Source organism: Trachemys scripta, chromosome 2 (genome assembly GCF_013100865.1).
Source record: "Trachemys scripta elegans isolate TJP31775 chromosome 2, CAS_Tse_1.0, whole genome shotgun sequence".
NCBI classification, from domain to species: Eukaryota; Metazoa; Chordata; order Testudines; family Emydidae; genus Trachemys; species Trachemys scripta.
The window spans coordinates 218,394,676-218,410,770 of NC_048299.1; the positions used below are offsets into that span (position 1 = coordinate 218,394,676).

The window sequence follows — 16,095 nt, forward strand, 5'->3', positions numbered from 1 at the left end:
ATTTTGTATTGGATTTATTTATGTATTCTCAGATAATTCCTTCTATAATACAAAGTTCTCATACAAAGCACATGGAGTGCTACAAGTTTGGGGAAGACGTGTGTGTTTCATACATAAACAAGATGCTGAATCCCAGCTTTAAGTGCAAAATGGAACTCAGACTTAGGTATGGAGTCACAACTAGCAATGATTAGTACTTAGTAATTAGTATGACAGTAGTGTCTAGAGACCAGACGCATTGGTTTGGTCAACACTGCAGAGTTCGATCAATGTAGGGCAGCTTATGTTGACCTAACTACGTCAGTGTCTACACTACAGGCTTGCTCCCGCTGATGTAAGTGCCCTACTACACCGACATAATAGCTCCACCTCCACAAGAGTTGTAGGCTTACGTTGGTGTAGTTAGGGTGACGTAGTGTCTGTGTAGACATTGCATCACTTACATCGGCTGTTGGCTAAAATTTTTGTTAATTTCACAGCTCTGTGCTGGAGCCGTGAAATTGACAAAAAAGACTAGCAGGCTCCCTGCTGTGAATCCTCTACCTGGCTCACAATTTGGGCTGTCACCCCAGGGCGGGTGTGGAGTGCCCCCCAGACTCCCAGCTACTCACTTCCAGCAGGCTGCTGCCCGGGCTTTCCGCTCCCTTCTGGGAGTCCTGCTTCCCCCAGCTCTCCGCTCGTAGCTGGGTTCCTGCCCAGCCTCCCTGCTCCAAATCCAGCTGCGGGGCACTGAGAGCCTGGGCTCCCAGCTCCCCATGGAGCTCCCAGAGTGCAACTGCTCTGAGCAGAGATAATAGCAGCATGAAATTGACAAGAATGTCAGTTTCACTGCTGATAGGTTCTGTGCTGTGAAATTGAGCCCCCGCAGGGCTTACAGCTGGGGCTGTCACCCCGGGACGGATGGGGGGCTCCAGCTGTGAGCCCTGTGTGGCTGTCAGTGCCCCACAATGTCTCACTTCAGTCGGTGCAAGCATTCCCGGTGAGGATGTGCTCTACTGGCAGAAGGAGAGTAGTGTGGACACCAACAGCAGATTAAATTGACTTAGTGGTGGCTGTAGATCGACCTAAATTAGTAGTGTAGACAAGCCCACAGTTCCTAGCCTAAAGACTTTACACGGAGTCTAAATAGACAAAATGCACAATGGATGGGAAGGGAAACAGGTACAGGGAGGTGAATTTGCACAACAGGCAGTACTAGGAGTAGAACCCAGGGTTTCTTGACTTATAGGCCAGTGTCTTATCCTCTACCCCACACTGCATTTCCTGTAAAGATTCTGCCATCAAGACTTGTAACAGGAATTTGCAAGATCACTTTCTCTAGAATCGCCTATTAAGAACTTGGCAATATTCATCTTTTAAGGAAGGATGGTCTTACGCTTAAGGCACTAATCAAGGTCTCAGAAGACTGAATCCGTTTTCTGGTTCTGCCATAGACTTCCAATGTGACCTAGTCAAGTTATGTAGTCTCTCTGTGCCTCAGTTCCCCATCCAGGGGTGATATGCAGGTAAATACATGAATGATTGTGAGATGCTCAGATACAGCAGTGCTGGGGGCCATATCAGCAGATAGACAAACTGCTTAGCATTCTTCAATCTAAGTCATCTTTCTAACTGATGGATTTCTGAGGATAAGGGGTTGGATGCGCTTTAAGTTTCAGGAAGCTCTATGGGCAGAGAACTTACATGTATTGGTATTGCAGCAGATTCCAGATTCAATTGGGAAGGTAAGAGAAAGGAAGAAATGATGTCAAAGGGAAAACTGGATTTACTGTAGACCGCCCAAATTGTGAGCCAGGTAGAGGATTCACAGCAGGGAGCCTGCTAGTCTTTTTTGTCAATTTCACGGCTTCAGCACAGAGCTGTGAAATTAACAAAAATTTTCTGATTGACAGCTGGCTGTTCCTGGTTGACTTGATTTTCTCCATCCTTTTTTTTTTTTTTCTTCTTCTTCTTCTTCTAGAAATGGATCTGACTCTCATGCCCATTTCCATTTTCCTCTGTATCTGTTGTTTTTCTGTGTTCTCTTCTTGTGAGCATTTTCTATTTTGTTCCTGTAGCTTCCACTCCTCCTTCCTCCAGTCTCTGTCAATGTCCCCCTTCCCTCTGTTTTTCATCCGCCTATTCCTTTTCCTTTCATTTCTCCCCACTCTTTTGTATTCTTTTCCTGCTCATATGTCCTGTTCCCCAGTATCTCTTTTCTCCCGACTCCTTTTTCCCTTTACTCTTTTTTCATCCACTTTGCCTCTCCTCTTTTTTCCTATGCTTCCATTTATCCTTCCCTTTTTCCTCCCTCATTTTCATCTTGCTTATCTTTCTCCTCCTGTTGCTGTCTTCCTTGGGGTGGGAATATCTCAAACTATCTGTTCCTTTCCTCCCACTTTGTTTGAATTAAATATGCTGGAGCACTCACCACAGCCTTGAATTTAGGTAGGCTTCAGAGTAAAAAAAATAGAATAATTGTAGTGTCAATAAAGGGTATGGTTGGTCCATTTACTTGAACATTTTGAGGCAAGAGAGATAAAGGTTTCTGAAAAGGCAAGTAATATTTAAAATACATATATAGGTTACAATGTATTTTGGCTTTGTCAAGTAATGTGAATCTGTAACTTGTAATGTAGAATTCTGTAGGGATATTGATTGTCTTCGAATTGACTGTGAGTTCTAGAGGGTTATGGAGGTTATCACTGGGCAGGACATGTAGTTAGGATGATGGAAGGCAGACCAGTTAAACATCTCGTGGAAGGACATTTTTATGATGTCCAACCTCATGACCGACCAAGGAGAAGATAGAGGGATAATATTGAACAAGAACTAAGAACATTTAATGTGAATCACCATCAGCAAGGAAAATATGCCCTTGACAGAAAGAGGTGAGGATAAATGCTGAGAGCATCCAAGGACCTCTGTGATCTATAGAGTGAGGGTAAAGTAAAATAATAAAGTATCAAGTATACTTTATGAAAGAGACTGATTTGCTTTGATTAGGTCATATTGTATCTTGCTTTGTAATAACTGAAATGAAGTGGGAAAAGCTGGCATTCCCTTTCAAATGGGCTTATATTTTCCAGATTCATGCATGTTAAGAACCCTATGAAACAATTTGTGTTATTGCGTGATCCTCATACACAATCACAATATGAAGGGTAATACTAGGGAATACTTTCTGTTATTCCCACTTGCAAAGCAAACACAGTAAGAGAACTGGCTGTTTCCAGAGCTCGGACACTAGCACAATCTGAAAGCTGTGAACCGGAGAAAAGTCAGTCTGTTGGTATGTAAACAAGCATAAGCATAAAGTACAATATTTGGAGATAATACAGGTACAATATCAAATTGTTACAATATTACTGATTTGCAACCTCTATTCCTGAGGTGTTTGTAACTCTGAGATTCTACTGTACTTATAGATCAAAAAAGGTATCGCTGGAAGAAAAATTCCATCATAATTACATCAATGTCTTTAGGCATAAGGAAAGGTATTTAGTCCTCGGGGTTTGACTAAGCAGTCTTACCTGCTTTGTTCTAAAGCCAGCTTTCCATTTTAATATCCAGTCTCTATCCTGGAGGTCATTAATGGGAAAAAATCCTCTGGGTATTGAACTGGCCTTACTTTGGGAGTCAAATCAGATTTAAGGTTTTTTTTTTTAATACAGTTTCCTGATGCTGATACTTTCAAGTGACTATGTAGGTATTTGTACGAGACTTATTGCAACCCCATAGTCTTCATGTGAATGCTCCATGATGAAGTATTTGTAGTGTAGCCTATTATTATTCTGGTGTGGTTACAAACTATTAAAACATAGATGAAGTAGTTAATGCGTGATTTATCATTATACTATAGATGAAGTGCTAGATCCTCTCGTTACTAAAAAATGCCCATTAAATTTCAGTCGCGGCAAAACAGAGGCCAATACAATTATTTTTCACATATCCTGACCAAAATTTTCAACTGTGACTATTACTTTTAGGTGACCAACATGAAACAACTTAATGGGGCCTAGTATTCTGAAAATCAGCCCCCTTTAAGTTATCTCAAGTTGGGCAGCCAGAAAGGGAGGCACCTCAAAACACTAATGACCTTAGAAAATTTAGACTCCTAGTTTTATTTCCAGATCACTATTTTATACTAACTATACTGTTTACTATATGTGTGCACACAGTAGTATATCCTATACTATACTATACACACACGTACATTTTCTAATTCCTACCATCAATCTCTGCACCTCCAGGCATCTACATAAAATCTTTTGAGTTTTAAAGACTATACAAACTTAATGCCTCATCCTGCACACTTTAGCTCAAGCAATAGTGTTTACTTAGCAGAGAACAGGATGAGGCCCTAGACTTAAAAGGTCAAGAGGTTTAGGTCTAAAGATGCCAATTTAGACTTTTTTAGAAGAAAAGTTTTAGAAAAATTGTTCACAATTAGATTTTTTATTAATGTAAATCAATATGAAAATGTTTTATTAATTTAATAGCTGTATAACATCTTGACCCCACTTGCCTCTCCAGCTACTGCCCCATCTGCCTTCTGCCTTTCAACTCTAAGCTCATTGAACACACTGTCACAGTTCAGGGCAACTGCACCTCTATTTCCCTTCCATGATCTAGCAAGAGCACCCACTCTCAGGCTTCCAGCTCCCGGGCCATCACTTCTGTTGGGCGGAGACGTGCACCTCTCTCCCTCCTGACTGGGGTATTTCTAGACTGGCGAGCTCCCTGCCTGCACTGTATGACTTCCTCAGCAAAGTCAGACTGCCTAAGCAGGCCTGCTTTTCTTTTCTCCTTAGTGACGGCAAACAGTGTAATTGCCACAATTGTTACCACCCAGCTCTTTCTAAGCAAGTACATTTATTCATAAGGCAAAAGCATTATGGAGAAAACATATTGAAAACAATAAAAATAGCCTACCTGCATGGGAATCAGCTTACCATAGATCACCCCATCTCCAGCCGGGGTTCTGGCCAGTGAACAATCCTTCAAACCCCACTATGGTTACAAGTTTATGACCCCTTTTTGCTCAGATCAAGAACACTCATGGATCTGTGAGTTAGTCCTTTATGCTGTTTGGCCCTTTTCATCTTGGGAATAAATAATTCACAGACAAAGGTTCTCCTCTCCCCTCGGGGCAAAGGTTCAAAAGATCAGATCTGGGGATGGTCCTTTGCATTACCCTTCCCTGGTCAGAACGGGGTGGGACAAGGGTCCCTGCTCAGTGACAGATGATGTCTGGAGACCTGAGACTTGACTGGGAACTTCTGGAGTGGATTACAAAGGGTGCATACAGGTGCAGTTACCCTGAAACTGTGACACACACTTTCTACAACTACTCTCTGGAACTCCTCTCTTCCAGTTCCATGCTAGACCCTCTCCAATCACCTTCCATCCCTAGCATTCCATTGAAATCGCTCTTGCAATGGTCTCTGTTGACCTCATCCTCCTGGACCTGTCAGCGCCTCTGACACTGTTGACCATGCTCCTTTTCTTGAAGTCATGTCCTAACTGTGACACCTCCTACCTTTCTAATCACTTCTTCAGTGTGTCCTTCAGCGGCTCCTCCTCATCTGCCCTCCAGCTTTCTGCAGGGGTTCCACAGGACTGTCCGAGGTCCCCTTTTCTCTGCCCCTTTACTCCAGTGGTTCTCAACTTATTATCATTGTGGGCCGCATCTGCAGCCCACAGTGTGTTACCTGGGCCGCAGGGGCCGGGTGGCAAGGGAGCAGCAGCCCGCACCCTGGAGCTTGTGGGACCAGGCAGCAGCCCCGGACCTCCGATCCTGCAGCTGGCCTGGACCCCCACTGCACCGGACGGCTGCCCCAGAGCTTGTGGGGCCAGGCAGCAGCCCTGGACCCTGGAGCTTGCGGGGCTGGGTGGCAGCCCTGGACCCTGCGGGGCTGGCCAGAAGCCCTGGACCTCTGACCACCAACCCTGTGGGGCTGGCTGGCAGTCTCGACCCTGGACTCCCGACCCTGCCGCACTGGACAGCTGGGCAGCCCAGACCACATCGCACTGTGCAGCCGGGAACCTGGACCCTGTGTGCTAAAGGCTGGCCTATCCACATAGGCCAGCCTTTAGCACACAGTTGAGATGGGCCACAGCTGTATGCTAATTGGGCTGCATGCGGGCCACGGGTTGAGAACCACTGCTCTACACCATATCTCTGAGTAATCTCATCTGCAAACACAAATTCAACTACTAGCTTTGTGCTGACGACTCAGACCTCTCTGTTTCAGACCTGCCTCCTTCTGTCCAAAATAAAATCTCAACCTATCTCTGACATCTCTTGTGAATGTCTAGTTGTCAGCTCAACATAGCTAAACCACATATCCCAATCTTTCCCTATAAGCCCTCCTTTCCCACCTGCTTTCTCAATTACTGTGCACAGTGCCACCATCCTGCTTATCGTTCAGGCTTGTAATCTGGGTGTCAGCTTTGACTTGGATCTCTCTCCAGGTCCTCACACTCAGGCTGTTTCTGAATCTTGAAGATTCTTTCTGCACAACATCTCATGGTACAGTCTTTAATAATTATTATACCTATTTCTTATAAAAAACTTTTCATCAGTAGATTTCAGAGCACATCATGATCTTTAATGTATTTATCCTCACAACACCCCTGTGAAGCAAGGAAGTAGTGTTATACCCATTTTACGGATTGAGAACTGAAGTACAGCAGAATTAAGTGACTTGCCCAAGTTAATACAGGAAATTTGTGGCAGAGCAGGGAATTGATCCCCAGGTCTCCCAAGTCCAAGGCTAGTGCCCCAATTACTGGTGTTGTGGTAATACAAATAATAATAACTATAATATATAGTGCATGGCTGTGCATGGCATTTTATGTAAGAAATAACAAACCCCCAACAAAAACATTTTTAGGTAGCTGTTTCCTTGCAGTTACCAGCACTACAAAAATGTTCAAGTGCATGAAAACCCCAAGTAAAAACTAACTAAAAATAGCCTAGTAAACTTTATTTGTGCTAAGAGAAGTGCAAAGGATAAACACACAGCATAAATGACGAAAAACAGTAGTTAGATTTAACATTTATTTCCCTGTTAATATCAGAGGTTTAATTAACAGGAGAGGTTTTTAAAAAACGTATACAGTTTTGATACTTATAGTGAAGCTTAATTCATCTGGCAAAAGTTGCATGCAATCTCTGAAAGTTTGTTGGTTTGAAAGAAGTACTGTACATGTATATACAATTCATCTGTCTATTAAAATATTTAGCAGTCGTTGCCATAGAAATAAACTGAGTCTGCAGGTGCGTGAGTGAGGAGGAAATGTTTCAAGCCCCTGCAGAGTTTTTAGTGAATTGTTCTAATCAAACATATACTGAGATAGAAATCTTTCACAAAGAGCTGGATTTACAAAAAAAGTCACATTAGTAAACCTTTTTAGGCCTCTTCCAGAGACTTTTTTAAATGACAGTCTGAATTATTCCTCAGTGAATTCTGTTCTGAGCAGTACAGGGGCACAGAGAAAATAGAATTGATTTCCATTACTGCTTTTATAAATACAGCTTGTAATATTCCTCCAAACAATGTGGGGACCTATACTTGTTTCATAATGGTTTTGATCTCTAGATGGAAGAAAAGGAGGTTTTGTTTCTGGGCTTTTTTGAGTATTTGTGCAGATTTGTATAGAAAGGTATTTATCCAGAAGCAGGTATAACTGAGGGTCGATTATGGATTTTGGGTTGAAAATATAACAGTGCAGGATTCTACAGAAGAAAAGAATATTTCTTATTTTAGGTTTTTCCATCAAAGACATACTCTAGCTCCTGTCAAACAATAAATATATGCTTACATCCTGCCTTTGTGATAAAGAAGGTACTAAGTTGCTCAGCCACTTTTTTGGCATTTGTATGTAAATAGAATTTTTGGATACTATTTCTTTGCTAGAATCCTGGCATTTATAACATGGTTCAGATCTGTTTCAGAACATGCTGGGGTTCTAGTCTAAACTTCAGAGGTTTAACTGCACAGTAGAATAGAATTGATAGAATTGATGGCTGGTTTTTGATAATGGAAAGTTTCAGCTTAGAAGGAAATACTTAAATCCAACCAAAAGGATTTTTTAAATTTAAATTAAGTTAAGAGTTAACCAAGTCAGTCTTTATGAAACTAAACTAAATTGGACTTTTATTTCTATTGAAGTTTTGCATTCCTTATTCCATAATATTAGGATGCAACAATTGGTATTTAGGTTAGAAATCTGATTTCTTCTACAGACTCAAAAATTGTTTTAAACGTTTCAGAAGGAGGTTCAGTATCAAGAATTGATGTGCACGTTTGCACATGCTGTAAGAATAGAATAGAATTGGCATGAGGCTATCAGGCCACTGGTAAAATCCTGTTAGGAAAATACTATAACAAGGAAAGCTAGTTCTCTCTCTTGAATAAGTGCTTATTTTAAGTAACACATTAGGCAGGTAGCAGTAGTAACCAAAATTTCAGCCTTTCCTCTTGAAAGGCAACTGCTATAAGTATTCAAGCCTTTGTCACCATTATGGATCAACATAATGCAGTCCACCTGAGGCAACTCTTAAAGACCACTCAGAAACTTCCACCAGTGTAGATTGTTCCTGACTGTTTAGCGCTTTTTACTGCATGAAGCATATTACATCAGTGCTCCTTATAGTGATTTTTTTTTTAGGTGTAATTGAAAATCAGCACTTTGATTTGTGTTTTGAGTCATAGCTATCTTAGAAATTGCCTCTCTTATGCTGTATCCTGACAACAGACATCATCTGAACCCTTCTGTGCACACACAAGTTGCACCACTTTAAAATGGATTTAAACACTGAAAAAATTAAACAGTTACATATCCGGATGTAGAAGCTCTTATGTCAGTTTACTGGCTTATTTTAGCTTCTATTTGTATTTAGCTTATATTTATATTTATAAACTTACAGATACAAGTTATACGCATATAAGCCAGGATCAAACCAAATTGAACCAGCTGTTAAACCCAGGGGGTAACTAAATCAGTTTAAACCACACCCCTTTAGTTAAACTAATGCAACTTTGTGTATTGACTAGGCCCAAGCCACTCTCACTTCAGAACGGGACTCACAGCTCTGAAATGTACTTTCCCCATTGGTTCAATGCGTCCTGAGTTTGACCTACAAGGCACATGGCAAGTGAGATCTCTCTTGTGATTTGGGATTTTTTCTTTTGAGTCCTTTGAGCTGACGTCAGTTAGCTATGTTTATGTCAGTTAGTTGTGTTTAGTTATGTTTTTAATGTGAGTGATGTATATATTTGATGTAAATGTGTCTAAAGGTTGTGATAGGTACTTTTTAAAAATTGGAAATAAAATTGACTTGAGCCTTTAAAAATTTAGGCAAGACAAAGCAAAGGCTGACGATCTGGGTTGACAGAGTAAAGGCTGATAATAAAGATGATTTCTTGGTATTGTGCTTCGTCCTGCCTCCCTCCAGCCCTCTCCCTTGCAATGTGAGTTAAGAGCATTTATCCTCGGATAGAACCGTGACCCCATTGAAGTCAGTGGCAAAAACCCTCTTGACTTTATTGGGGCCAGGATTTCCCCCCTTGCCTTTTACTGATGTGCTGCAACTTTAACATTTTTCAGTGCACACTGTTATTGTCAATAAACCCACATAAACACAGTTAGAGGTTATGCCACTTGTGTGATATGGAAAGAATACACTCCACAAGGCAAACAACAGAGCTGTAGGGAAATAAAAATGCTCTTCTTTTTATCAATTAACATTGTTAGCTTTTTGCTTAGAATATAGTGGTATGTGTGAGGGAAGGAGAAAGTTAACTTGAATAATGTGCAGTAATGTCATATTAATAATAGTACTTGCAACTTCGGTTGGTTTTATATATTTCTTTTACATTCCAGAAAGTCTCTGTGTACGTAGGGTGTTTGTTAGTATAATTTCAATAAACTATTGTATTTTAGTTACCATCTTTTGTAACTGCATCTGACTGCCAGCTTCATTCTCTGACCTCAAGGTATCTAGTAAACTTTTCTAACCTAAATTATGTTGATATTTAGGTACAATACATCAGTAACACAATTTAAATGATAGAGTAAAGCTGACTCTGTTTCTTCCCTTCATAGAGCCTTTCCATTGACTTCAAAGAGCTTTTGTATCAGGCCCTTTGCTCCCATGCTCGCTCACTTGCACACAAACAGTCATACTGGTCTCTTTTTAAATATTTTAATACTAATTTGAAGTCAGCACTGGCGCGTAGCATGCTTTCCAGTTTTTATTGGGGCTGTTCTGAGCCAATGACTAGTTAAGTGGTGTGCCAGAATTTTCCAAAATAATCTTGCTTGTGCTGTTCTGTTTTCTCACAAATACAGTGTCTCCATCGTATTGTGCTGGTCTGCTCCCAAAGTAAGAGAATGCAGCTGGCAGACTGTCTTCAGAGGCAGGATCATAGTGGCCTAATGACAATGGCTGTGGAGGGAACTGAGGGCTGTGGTCTTGCTTACTTGAATACTTTTAAAGACATTGAATAGCAGGCACTCTTTAAGTGCAAAATATTATCATTCTTTATTAAATGTATGGCCAGTGTTCCTGCATAATTTGTTTGTGCCTGATTTGTGCACGCGGATACCTACGTACATACCGGTCAGGTATTTGTACAAACATATAGAAACTAAGCTCTAAACTGATTATGTGCACAAACACGATTTGTGTATGCATATTAGGTATTTGCATGCATAAGAGCATGCAAATGTATGCACACAATTGTGCTCAGTATCTTTGAAAATCTGGTTCCTAATTACAAAACAATGGTGCTGATATCTATTTTGATTCCATGAGGGAAGAGGACTTTTCTTCTTTCTGAAATACTGTCTTGAAATTTAAGAAGTCAGACTGTTGAAGAGTTAACACTGGGATTAATAAAACAACACTGAAAGAGAGACTTAATTAACATTGCGCTGCTTTTTCAATTGGACTGAAACTGTGTCTGGTTTATCACCAAACCAAATAGATTAGTTTGTATTTGGAGAATACGTATGACATTAAGCCTTATGGGGAGAGCTCATCTTTTTCTTATACTTTATTTGCTTGCTTTGACCTTGAATGGTTTAGATGGAAGGTTCAATGTCTATATCATTTAGCTGCTTGAACAAATACTTGCTCTTTTCCTGAATATTTTAAATAATTGTATCTTTAATTTTAATCTTTTAGCTTTCTCCAGTAATTCAGATGAGTACTAAACACTGAGGATGATGATAATCCAGTTTATCAATAATAAGATGGAAATGCACCGAGTGCATGGCCTGTTAAAATATACTAAAGCGGTCAGTCTGGGAGAGGCTTTCACATGCATTTCTTGGTACTGGTGAAGAAACTCTTTTTTAAATATATATATTTCAATTATAAGAGAAATGGGATATTGAAAAGGGCAGCACGGAGTAATGAGGCAGTAATAAAACAAATAAGATCCATTAGCCAAATCACTGCTTTGAAAAACAGATACATTGGTAAGTGCCCCTGAGAGCCTTATGTGGGAAAAATTATTAAAGTACTTGGGCACAACATTGAGGTTGGGCTTTATGGTCCAGTGTGACCAAACTTAAATGACAGAATCTTAAAATAATTCAGATAATGTAAACTTCGTTCACGGTTAGCCAGAGTACTCTATTTAATACTTGAACAATTGTGTCAAAATTTAAGAAGTAGAAGTTATAGACATTCCAGGCTCATAAATAATTTTTTTAAGTTGCCCAAATTTAAGCCATGATACATTGAAGGATCTTTGATATAATTTACTTTTTATGAAGTAAATTCATCATCAAAGTTTAGTGAGTTAGGTTATAACAGATTTTGCAATGCAACTTGTATCTTTAGCTAGACTACATTTTAATTATGAATTTGATACTGGATTAATGCCTACTTGGTGCACTTGGAAACATTACAGCTCTCCACTTGCTCCTAGCTTTGCAACCATACTCATCTTCCTCAGCATTTAATGTAAAGAAATATAAAGGAAAATGCATTGATATTTTTAAGATTTTATTTTTATGGGCAATATATCCTGAATTTTTTTTATTTTTCAAGTTAAAACATATACATAAATTAGCTATGTTAAAACACAATAGTATCAATGGGGAAATTATCTTTCACCAACCCTACTCTATCAGTACATTTGTAGTTAGGTGAGACTGCATAAGCTCCCCGAATTGGCACATTCCACCCATATACATACAACACCACATTCCCTCCCTCCCGCCCAAAAGAAAAGTAGCACAAAGGTAGCTAAGAGATAGTGAGAAATGGCATAAGACGTGGAAATGTGAATGCAAACAGTCATATATAAATGTATGGATGTTTTTCATTGATTTTCAGTTATAATGTTCTTAAACCCAACTTTAGATTGTGAATTTAATATTGAAAATCTTACTTTAAAAATGCATTATAATACATGCATGGAAATATCCATGAAGAGAGAGAGTGATTAATCCAGGTTTGCTTACTCTGTCAAAAAGACATATGCCACTAGGCGAAGGCCTGATGGAATGTTTCAGATAGGACTGTCTGTTTCCTCTGAACTGCCCACAGCTGTAACTGAAAGAGTGTACAAAATTTCTCTGTTGCTATAGCTGTGATGTCACACGCTGATACTAACATGTGGTTGGTTATTTTATGTTTCAGATCACTGCCTGTAGTTGAGCACAAAGAAAACGACGAGACTCCCACATCTTTCAGCGAGAAGAAAGGATTCAGCAGAGCAGATTAATACGGACTTGTGTCTGGTGGCCTTTTTGTACAAAGGCTGCCTTTAAAAAAGAAACAGTGTTATTTAATGAGCTGTGAGATGAGGCACTGCTGCTAATACTCCGATTCCAAGATTCATCTGCTATTCATTGTGCTTAATGTACATGTTTCTACACCGTGCATTTAGAAGCTCCCAGAGAAGAATCCAAAACGGCTGCGGGGGAAAGACCACCAAACATGCCTACAGAAACACTACAGACAGGTAGCATGGTGAAACCAGTCAGTCCTGCTGTCACTTTCACATCTGCCGTTCCTCTTCGCATCTTAAACAAAGGGCCGGACTATTTTCGCAGGCAGGCAGAGCCTAATCCAAAAAGACTTAGTGCTGTGGAGAGACTAGAAGCTGATAAGGCAAAATATGTAAAGAGCCAAGAGGTCATCAATGCCAAACAAGAGCCTGTAAAGCCAGCAGTGCTTGCAAAGCCACCGGTTTGCCCTGCCGCCAAGCGAGCATTGGGTAGCCCTACTTTGAAAGTGTTCAACAGCAATGCAAAGACTGAGAGTGGTGTCCAGAGAGAAAATTTAAAATTAGAGATTTTGAAAAACATCATTAATAGCTCTGAAGGCTCCAGCTCAGGTTCAGGTCACAAACATAGTTCCCGAAACTGGCCTCCCCACAGATCTGATTCAGCAGAGCTGAACCGGCATTCATTTGCAGAATCTTTAAAGGTCTACCCCACCCAGGGCCGGAGTAGCCCTCAAGAAAGCAACTCCAACGTGAGCAGAAGGCTCTTAGAACAGTCAGCGGAGACTTTCTTGCATGTTTCCCATAGCTCATCAGACATTAGAAAAGTAACTAGTGGTAAGCCCTTAAAAGCAATACCCTGCAGTAGTTCAGCTCCACCTCTGCCTCCAAAACCCAAAATTACTGCCATCGCCACCTTGAAATCCCCAGATATCGACACAGTAGAATCCAGTTGTGGAGTCAGTCGAAGACCCTCCCTACAACGATCAAAATCAGACTTAAGTGACAGATACTTTCGTGTTGATGCAGATGTTGAACGATTCTTTAACTACTGTGGACTGGATCCTGAAGAGCTTGAAAACCTTGGAATGGAAAATTTTGCAAGGGCTAACTCTGATATTATATCCCTCAACTTTCGCAGTGCAAGCATGATTAGCTCAGACTGTGAACAGTCTCAGGACAGCAACAGTGACCTTAGGAATGATGACAGTGCCAATGACCGTGTGCCATATGGCATTTCTGCAATTGAAAGAAATGCCAGAATCATCAAGTGGTTGTATAGCATCAAGCAAGCTAGAGAGTCACAGAAAGTGTCCCATGTGTGAGAGGAAATCCACAATAGAATAAGCAAGGACTGTAACTTTGTCTGTGAATATTCAGTTGTGAAGGGTTGTGAAGTCTACTTGAAGTCTTGTACACTTCTCAAATCTTTTTGTGTTGCTTGTTGTGCAATGTTTTTAAGTTGCATGCCTGTCAACATGTGAACTGACCTGGCTTCCACTTGAACAATAACTAACTACAAATCCTGGCTGAGCATACACATTATCTGCCAAAAGTTTAAGACCAGAATCTACTTAGGGCTTCATTATAATCAAATTGTTTACATGAAAAGGTTACATGACTTCTTCAATATTTATATAGTTCCTTGTGTTTTTTTATATCTCATGTTTTTGTGTCTTAAATGCAGATATTGTCAACTGACATTACTAGCTTTTAAATTGAAACTGATTGCTTTTAAAAGACAAGGCAAAATTGCCCAAAATAAGAGATTTACATATACAACAGTAGGCAAAGAAACTTGATCTTCTGTGGAATGGGATTTATTGGCTCCTTTGTTAAAATACATGAATCCACCTTTATTAAAGAACTGTTTGGGGTATGATGGTTTTAATTTTCTAAGTTCCCTCATTTTTACAGCAAAAGTAGTCTAGCAAAGCTGCTTGATCTTCCACAGCCTAAATGAATCTTGAGTTTGATTCAGTGTAAAAATATTAATGGTTTTATATTACACTGATGGAGAGATTAATAAGTGTCAAAGAAAGTTGACTGATAGACATGTTTTCAATGGTGTGTTGGGTTTTTGTTTTGTTTTTGTTCCTTTGTTTCTTTTCTTATTAAATAAAGATTCCTAGTCTTAAACTTTTGACAGGAATGATTAGATCCTATAGCTGATATTGAATGCCTTTATTAGTCAAGCACATCATGACTACCAACTCCATGCTGTCTTTTAAGTTTTTGTAGACCTGTTTGAACAGTTCATGAACAAAAATGGAAACACACAGCCATATCAGTATAAAGCCTCCTATTAAGAAGTAAATACACTCAATAGCTAAACTATATCTGAGAAACTGTGATTACGTTGTCTTGCATATGTTATATCTAAGGCTGTGAAAGTTTGTTACAGCTCTAGGAAAGTGTAGAAACATGAGAGTATGTAGCTTTTTTCCTCCTTCCTTATGATGGTTAGTGCTGCACGTCAATCTGTTACTATTTTGTTGACAATCTGTGTCTTCCCAATGGTTTACTTAACTGTCATTCCAACTGACAGTTGTGGTGTGTGGTAGCAGAGAAGTTGAAAGTACAGTGGTCTGCTTCATTATTATTGTATTCATGCTCTGAAGTACATTGCAGCACTACCTTATACTTCATCAGCTAATAGGAAACTTTTTTTATTGTGTAAATGCTGTAATACTTTGTATATACTTCAGTTGTTATTAAATCTTTAAAAAGAAGAGTATTATGCTAATAAATAGCTCCCGGTGCAGGTATTGGTGGTGTTTTTCCTTTGTTTTAGATTTTTTAAATCTTTTTTTTTTTTTAAATAGTGGGTAATTTAATTGTGGTGCTATGGTAAATCTTGGTTAAATAGTAGTTCCAGTAGAAAATTTCTCCCCAAAACCGCTTTGCAGAACATTAATTCTTTTAACTGTAACTATAGAAACAACTTGCTGTAGAACTAGAAGGGTTTATCCGGACTCCTAGCCTGCTTCTTCCATTCTTACTGCACGCTTATCTGGCAATGTTATTGTTCCTTTGTATTGCATCCGTTCCCAACAAACCTCTGATTTCTTCTGAATCGTTCTTCAGTAATGTATATTTATAAATTTCAGTATTAAAAGTGCTTACAAAGTCAGGTTTTATTTTATTTCAAGGAGCCTCTACACCTTTAGCACTACTGTTCTCAACTGAACATAATATTCTTAACTTTTAGGGAAGTTTCAGTTCTTTTTCAGTGCAGAAGACCTGGCGTGAGGCTCGAGTTGGAGTACAAAGAACAGTGGACTCAGCTGTTGGATACATTACTTAACACAAATTGTGTTCCTTTTTTTATGTTTACAGAGTGATTATTCATGAAAAGAAA

The 16,095-nt window shown here is 39.6% G+C and overlaps 1 protein-coding gene across 6 annotated transcripts in view; it reads left to right on the forward strand.

Annotated features, from left to right (window-relative positions):
- Window positions 1–15,867, forward strand: part of FAM110B (family with sequence similarity 110 member B) — a 168,346-nt gene extending 152,479 nt beyond the window's left edge. For 4 of the 6 annotated variants that reach the window (XM_034762968.1, XM_034762971.1, XM_034762970.1 and 1 more), the window contains one exon: window positions 12,647–15,867. In XM_034762968.1, coding sequence (XP_034618859.1) covers window positions 12,947–14,059 — 1,113 coding nt within the window. In that variant the 5' untranslated portion in view covers window positions 12,647–12,946 and the 3' untranslated portion in view covers window positions 14,060–15,867. Of the gene's footprint in view, window positions 1–6,445; window positions 6,515–11,097; window positions 11,328–12,646 lie in introns of those variants that run through there. The other 2 variants (XM_034762974.1, XM_034762972.1) reach the window with 2 other exon arrangements.
- Window positions 15,868–16,095: the final 228 nt, after the last annotated feature.